This window comes from Brassica oleracea, chromosome C7, assembly GCF_000695525.1.
Source record: "Brassica oleracea var. oleracea cultivar TO1000 chromosome C7, BOL, whole genome shotgun sequence".
NCBI classification, from domain to species: domain Eukaryota; kingdom Viridiplantae; phylum Streptophyta; class Magnoliopsida; order Brassicales; family Brassicaceae; genus Brassica; species Brassica oleracea.
Window position 1 is genome coordinate 8,586,909 of NC_027754.1, and position 7,976 is coordinate 8,594,884.

General features: G+C 41.0%; 1 protein-coding gene and 1 long non-coding RNA gene across 2 annotated transcripts; one reads left to right on the top strand and one right to left on the bottom strand.

The window, feature by feature from the left end:
- Window positions 1-4,011: 4,011 nt before the first annotated feature.
- On the bottom strand, window positions 4,012-4,638 carry LOC106305482 (defensin-like protein 287). Its single transcript, XM_013741847.1, has 2 exons — window positions 4,393-4,638; window positions 4,012-4,301 (listed from the first exon to the last, which is right to left on the bottom strand). The coding sequence occupies exons 1-2, from the start codon at window positions 4,451-4,453 to the stop codon at window positions 4,114-4,116; spliced, it is 249 nt and encodes an 82-aa protein (XP_013597301.1). The 5' UTR covers window positions 4,454-4,638; the 3' UTR covers window positions 4,012-4,113.
- Window positions 4,639-5,563: 925 nt separating this feature from the next.
- LOC106304154 lies at window positions 5,564-7,286 on the top strand. The gene is made up of 3 exons (XR_001262655.1): window positions 5,564-5,795; window positions 5,914-6,284; window positions 7,088-7,286. It is a non-coding gene; the product is annotated as an uncharacterized LOC106304154 (long non-coding RNA).
- Window positions 7,287-7,976: the final 690 nt, after the last annotated feature.

Consider the following 7,976-nt stretch of genomic DNA (forward strand, 5'->3'; position numbering starts at 1 on the left):
AGTGGGGATACTGCATTCGGGGATAGCCACCTTTTCTTGATTGAAGCGGGCTATGTAGCCTCGCAGGGGTTCCGCTTGGTGCTGGAGGATTTCGTAGAGGCTGTCAGAGGTCTTCTCCAGGTCCCTGCTGCTGGCGAATTGCTCCACGAATTTTTCGCTGAGAACCGCAAAGGAAGCTATGGACCTGGAGGGTAAGTTAATATACCATTGCAGAGCGGGTCCAGTCAGGGTGGAGCCGAACCCTTTGCACATGGTAGCTTCGCGCGACCTCTTTGGGAGTGCTATGGCGAGCATCCATTGTCTGTATTGGGCGACGTGGTCGTTCGGATCAGTGGTGCCGTCATACGCCTTTATGCTGGGGAAGGAGAACTTCATGGGCATCTTGATCGAGGTGATCTTATCCGTGAAGGGAGTGTCGGCGATGGAGTCGGGGTTGGTCTTCCGAATGGGGGGAGCTACCCCCAGAAGCCTCTCTACCATGGACTGCATGGCGTCGAGCCTCTCGGAGAACATCTGGTGAAGGTGAGCGATCATAGGAGACTCCGCTCTCACTGCTCCGTCTGGTGCTTCTTTATCGGGTTTGGGCTTCGATTCGCTGTCATCCACGTCGTAGGTCTGAGCATCCTTGGCCTTTTCGAGCATTGATGTGTCTCCTCCCAGCGTCGTAGTTGGGAGATTCGCGCCCGTCCCGGAGTTGGGTGTCTCTAGAGTCGGCATAGGGCGGACCTGAGCCCGAAATCGACGCTTCTTGTTGCTCGTCGTGTTGAGGGCTTGGTTCTCGTCTCGGAGGATAAGATTCTCCGATTCGAGCTGGCTGAGATTCTCGGCGCTCTGCTCCAGTTGCTTTGAGTGTTCGTTGAGCTTCTCCTTCAGGGTCTGGAACTCCAAGGAGAGCTCGGGATTGGTCTCCTCTCGAGTTATATGCAATCCGGTTACTTGACCTTGCAGATCATCGATTTGCCTCTGGAGTTCAGCTTCTCTCTGGGTAGCTTCGGGTAGCTCATCCTGCTCGTCCACCGCCATTATCACGTAGTTTAGATTACTCCCCTCCTTCTAGCACCAAACTGTTAGAGGATTTTTGTGTAGGGTCTTTGTGAGTGCCACGGAACGATGGACAAGGCTGGTTATTGTATAGATTTCGTGAGTGTTAGAGATAAATATACTTGAAGAGATGTTTTATTAGATAGAACAAGTCGGAACTACAATGATTGTTGTATAAACGCTAGTTCTAGCTACCTAGCTATAATCTCTAAGTCTTGAAGTGTCGACCTCTCGCTTTAGGGTTTAGGTTCCCTTTATATAATCTTCTTAAGGCGGGCCTTAGTCGGTTGGAGTAGGTTAAATTCTCCCATATTCGAAAATATGGAAGGTTCTCCTTATCGGAAGTTTTCCTTTTCCCGGGGGAAGGGGGCGGTCCTGGGGACCGGACCCGGAGTACTTCGTAGCGGGGAAACGGGGTTCCTCCTAGCGGCGATCCTGAGAACCGGGGTCCCTTCCAGCGGGGATCCAGAGGCCGGTGTCCTACCTGGGGTCTGGAGGAATTCAATACCTGAGTATTTTTCCCCAACAGGAACGTGTTAAATCACACCTCGGGATTGCACAAGAAGGAGGAGTAGGAAAATATTTGGGACTCCCGGAACACTTCGGTCGACGAAAAAGAGATCTTTTCACAAGTATAGTGGACCGGATTAGGCTAAAGGGCGCTAGTTGGGCATCCAAACATCTCTCGAGTGCGGGTAAACTAGTCATGCTAAAGGCGGTACTCACTGCAATGCCATCCTTTGCAATGACTTGTTTCCTACTACCAGTGAGCTTGTGTATTCGAATTCAGCCTGCCCTTACGAGATTTTGGTGGGATTCTTCTCCGGAAAAAATGTGTTGGGTAGCTTGGGATAAACTTATAGCCCCGAAAGCTTTGGGAGGTTTAGGAATCAGAGACATCCAAGCCTACAACAAGGCTCTTCTAACGAAGCAGGCCTGGAGGATAATACCAAAGCCGGAGTGCTTATTTTCAAGAGTACTACGAGGCAAATATTGTAGTAAAGCCCCCTTCCTACAAGTGGATACACCGAAAGCTGCTTCACATGGATGGAGAGGGATTCTGGTGGGGAGAGACCTGCTATTAACCAACCTGAGTAAAGCCATTGGAGATGGAGAAAGTACACGAGTGTGGAAAGACCCTTGGCTAAACATGGACGAGCCGTTGAGACGGGTTGGTCCAATGCAAGAGGTCCACCAAGATCTTTGCGTCGCTGACCTCCTTTGCAGAGAAACCCTGGAATGGAACATACCAAAGAAACTGAGCATCCTTCCCCAACACTTACCGGAAATTTTGCGTATCAAGCCGAGTGTTACAGGAGCGACAGATTCCTTCATGTGGTTGGCTTCCAGATCAGGGATGTACTCAGCCAAGTCTAGCTATTATGTAGCTACAGCAGTTCAAATAGATGCACCCACAGATTATCATCAGATCTATAAGGCGATATAGAAACGCAAGACCTCACCAAAACTCCAACTATTCTTATGGAAAGTAGTCCAGGGTGCTTTGGCTCTAGGAGGGAACCTAGCAAAGCGTGGTCTTATGTCTAATGTGACATGCAGGTATTGTGGAGAAGTCGAAACTGCAGAGCACATCTTCCTCCATTGCTACTACACTAGACAGATATGGAGTAACACAATTTGGACCTCGAGCTTCAACCCAGCGAACTGTGTCTCCTTTAGTGAAGCTTTCTTGGCGTCAGGCTCAATCATTATGTTACCACCGTGGGGACTGCCCGGAGATATCTTCCCATGGATCGTTTGGGGCATTTGGACAGCAAGGAACCTCTATATTTTCGAAAACAGAATTTCGACGCCTGTGGAGATTCTTCCTAAGGCCATACGCAGCACAAAAGAATGGCACCATGCCCAAGCGTCTACCTAGCCGCCTCGACCCTCACTGACCCACGTTCCAATCCCACCCATTCACTCCGCACGTGTACTCTGTTTTACTGATGCAGCTTGGCACGCTACTTCATCCAGAGTAGGCTGCGGCTGGATCTTCATCTCCCAACAGGACGAACAACTGCACCCGGGTACAACGACATTTGAGAACATATCTTCTTCTCTAGTAGCTGAGGCGCTAGCTATTAGATCGGCTCTACTCAACGCCCTCGAAGCCGGTTTTACAAGAATCTAGATCAAAACAGATTGTCAAGCACTTGTTGCTCTTATCAACTCGAAGAACCACCCGAAGGATCTCTACGGAATCTCCCGGGACATCGAGCATCTATCCCTTTCTTTTGATTGTATTGCTTTTTCTTATGTTTCCAGTAACTTGAACTCTCTGGCTGATTCACTGGCTAAATCAGCATTGTACTTGGTTACCACCAACTATTCTTAGTTGGGCTGCAATTTTAATATATGATATGTTTGTGTTAAAAAAAAAAAAAGATCGCCCGTCTCGAATACTCTTCGGTTCATTTTGGCAAAAGCGAGTTCAGCGTTCTTTTCCATCGAAGTCGAACTACATAGATCGTCCATTGAGTATGACGACTTCATCGTTTAGGACCAAATCGGAATCTGGGTCCCCACGACTTCAAGTCGGGGGGGGGGGGGAAGGTGACATTCTTGGTGCATGGGTTTAACAGCCAGAAGTTTTAATGTGGTGGAAGGATTGATGAGTAAGAGAGAAATAAGAGTAACAATGGACAAAGGGAAACATAAATTGAATGAGATATAATGGGAGGTATGGGATGTTGGATGTTAATAAAATATTAAATTACTTGTATGTAATGTTGATCCCAGGCGTAACAACTCAGGAGTTGCATACTTGCATGTCCGGTGTTACAATAACACGGTTGAAGGAAGATCATTTAAAGAGAAGAAAGAAAAACTCTTAACCCAATAAAAAGATTTATGTTTTGAAATAGCTAATGGACCAAGATTTTAAATTAGTCTGGAATTAAAACAATATCTCATTCGGTGAAAGGTGTGAGCAGTGATGATGTGGCACACTCAGATTACTCGGCGGATGAGGTAGCGTAATGAGAGGAGAGAGTTTAACTTTATTTATATAGATATAGATTTTGCATTACAAAGGCATAGATCTTTAATAGGAAAATGATGAGTAATTTAAACTGGAAATGGTGCAACTGTTGTATTCCCGTTTTCTTGTTTGAAACCATGGCATCTACACAATTTCTTATCACATCGGCAATCAACACAAGCCTGACACGCAATGTTTGATAGACAATCTGATTTCTGTTTACATTTGAATGAGATTATGATTTCTTTTTTGGCCTCCACCACAGAGTTTGAAACTGCCAAAACAAAGAAAATTTAATTAAATCATCATTCATATTGTAGCGGATAATATGTAAATTTTAGTTTGAGGTAAAGAAAGCTAAATACAAGTCGCGGTGAAGACAAGAGTGGCCAAAAATAATGAAACAGTAATGCGCAAATTGTTCATCTCTCTCTGAATTTCGGAACTGCCTTCTATTGTTTTGAAATTTTTTGTTAGAACGATGTCAATGTGAATGATTTAAGTTTGGTTTCAGTGATGGTACACCGTACACTGGGATAACAGAGGTATAAATAGAAGCGTGATGGGCAAGAAGGTTATTACGTTACCTCAAAATGGTTTATTTGTGATCAAGTTTCATTGAATTTGCATATATATTTTTTTTTGAACTTAAATTTGCATATATATTATAAGGTAAAAATTGTAAATGTCCTTTTAAACATGGATTTGTTGGATATGGTTGAATTTTAAAGTTATATCTTTATATTAAAACATAGTTAATATATAATAAAAACATTTAATATTAGCAAAGTACAAAATCTATATATATATATAAAGTAGAGTTCACTCTCTTTTACAAAAATATGCTAAGTCAAAAAACAAAATATGGAACAAATTAATGATATTCTAAGCTTTAGAGCAGCTATGAGATTTATTTTATAAAAATATACTCCCTCTGGATTTAAATATAAGATGTTTAAGGTTTTACACACATATTAAGAAACAATAAATACAATATTTTAGTTGTTACTTTTTGATTATATCAATAAAGTTTCACCACTCATAATTTTACTTTTTATTTTATATTTAAATTTTAAAAATAAATGCATTAATTATATTTCAAAACATCATACATTTGTATACAAAATAAAAATATAGAACATCTTACATTCGTATCCGGAGGTAGTACTTTGTAAGATTGAGGCCCTTAACAACTGTTGACAAATCTTTATTAACATTATATCTTTTAACTAATAGCAACGCATTGATGTGAAAACGTTAAGTGTGCTATTACCATTTAATTTTATTAACAATATTATTGACAATGTTTTATATTAGTGTTTATGGAATATTTCCTAAATGAACGTGATCATATAATTATGTGATTTAAAAATAAATTTGTTATTTTTGCAACTACAAAAAAATTTAATTATTTCTAAACAAATTACTTTATAAGCTTTCGTGGTTTACTTCCTTTTTATAATTTTTGACATTAAATTTTGGGCAATTCTTCAAATTAGACCTTTTTAAGTTCATGTCCCAGAAACAGCCGCTCAAGCTGAAGGTCAGCTAAATAGCTTTCATTAATCGGTAAAAAGATTTAGATACCCCCTTTTATAATTAACCAATTACAAGGATAAACTTTGTCATTCTCCATCAGACCCGACTTCGTTTCATCCTCTCCGGCGAAGAACGTCTCCGGCGAAGAATGTCTACGGCGAAAAACACGAAGCTGCTACCATCTCCGGCAAAGAACAAGAACCTCTGATTCTCCACCGACGCCATCATGGTGTGTTTCTAAAGTCTAATATCATTGATTTTAAATACTTAGGGTTTTGCGATTAAAAATTTTGGGGTTTTTGGTTTTTAAATATAATTCAGTTTGTTTTGTTGTATTAATCGAACAGGTAAAAGCAAATCTTGGCTACAAAAGAAGAAAGACGATCTCGTGAAGTTATTCTTTGGTAAGAGGTTTTGAATCTCGTTGTTCCTCTTTCTTCTCTGATAATTGCTTGTGATTTAGAACTACATGAGAAGTGATTTGCGATATATATGGTTGTGGTTCTGTGAGATCTTCATTTTGTGGTTTTGTTGATTCTCTGATTCCTAAGAAAGAGTCTAAGGCCAGTTTGTAGCTGAAGAGAAACACCATTACACGAGAAGTTGTTCTGGTAAAGACAAAGCTATGTTATGTTTGCTGTCCAGGGAGGGAAAGAGCCTTGAAAGTTGTTGGAGGTCAAATCAAAGGCTGCTAAATTTGGGAACACAAGGTTTTGAGGTAATGTACCTTTGATTCTGTTGTTTTCTAGATACAGTTGAGTTACATCAGAAACTATTCTTGAGAACCAGATGTGTTGTATTTTATCTGCAATCCCAGTGTCTTGAGTGTGATTGAGTTGAGTTTTTTTTGCACTTGAAGCCACATTGGAAACGAAGGGCCGATCTGGCAGTTCTCGATGTTGATCATCTCTTTCTTCTCTGATAACTGCTTGCGATTTAGAACTACATGAGAAGCGATTTAGAGCTACTTGAAAACCAATATTGGTTGAAGTAGATTAGAGTTGTGGTTTTTCTTCTTCTTGAGAAGTATGTACTACTCAATTGATGCAATCTTGTGTTGGAAATTGGGTTAAAGTTGGGGTTAGAAAGATCAATTGGTTAAATTATGTTATTGTGTTCAAATTTAGGAAGAATTTGTAAAATGTTTAGGCCTTCTGAGGTATTGATGGAGTAGCCATCGATAATGCATAGGAGTGTGAAACATGAGCTGACCATGTAGTGTGTAGTCATATTGATCTCCATTAATTAGGAAAGAAAATCAGAATACTGAGGTAAAGAAGTATGTTAATCAAACAAATTAGTAATTAGGGAAAAATGTTTTGCTTGGTTACTTGTTTGGCTTACGCATACTGATATTTTTGGCAGGCTCTTGAATTTGCTTATGACATTTCTAGTCGATTGCTTGTGTTTGTGAAACTTTGTGGCTTGTTTTTTTTGATTTCAGGAAGGTTTTTTTAAGTTTTAGGAAAGGTATCCAGAAAATCCAATATTAACAAATTTGAAAAATCTTTGGTTATGTAGGACACTAACACGATGAGAGTTTCAGTACCTCTCAGGCTAGCACTGCATGAGCTGAAGTATCCTATTGGTTCGGAGCCAAGGCAAAACATTTGGAGATTTATGTTGTAAAATTTTCATATTTCTGAATGTAACAAGAAAGCATTTTACATATTCTGGATAACTTTACAAAACTAAAAAAAAATAGAAAAAATGTTATAGATGTTGGAAAGCATTTGAGAAAAAAACTATATATCCCACCAATCGAACCCGAGAACTCTAGGAAAAAAACTATATATCCCTATATATTATTTGTGGAACATTTTTAAGTTGTGACTTAAGGGATTAGTGCTGATGTGTAGGGATGGCAATTGGTACGTTAGCCTGCGGGTCTAACCCGTAAAGTCCCACTGCGGGGCGGGTTTGGGCTTACATATCTTAGGCCCGAGATATTGCGGGTCATGCGGGTTGGTCAATTTCGGGCATGGGCCAATGTGGGGTGGGTCGACGCGGGTTTGCGGGGCATTCGAGACCCGCGTGTCGTCTTCACCAGAGACGTTTGGCGTTCTGCGCACCGACAAAAAAGGTTAGAAATGGCGACTGTGGAGGAAATTCTGGACCTTCTCTTCCACCCGTTGACTAAGGTCACCACCCGGCCTTATCTTCTCCATCGGTACCTTCTCTTCATCTTTGGTCTACAACCGTACTTCTTTTCGTAGAGAGCACCACCAGAGCTTTTCTTCTTTCTCGCTCTTCTTCCTCCATCTACCACTGTAGCTTCACCTCTTCCTCGATCTACCACCATCTACCATCTACACAGGTATATGATTTCTTCCTCTCGGTAGACACGAGTTAAAGTTAAATCTTTGCATGTTATTTATATCACTCGCCATTCTATACTGTAATTAGATTA

Excerpts from the sequence above, each read along its gene's own strand:
- LOC106305482 (XM_013741847.1), bottom strand. The coding sequence starts at position 4,453 with ATGAACAATTTGCGCATTACTGTTTCATTATTTTTGGCCACTCTTGTC. Across the intron at positions 4,302-4,392 it reads TCTTGTCTTCACCGCGACTT|TTTCAAACTCTGTGGTGGAG; the intron begins GTATTTAGCTTT and ends TTGTTTTGGCAG.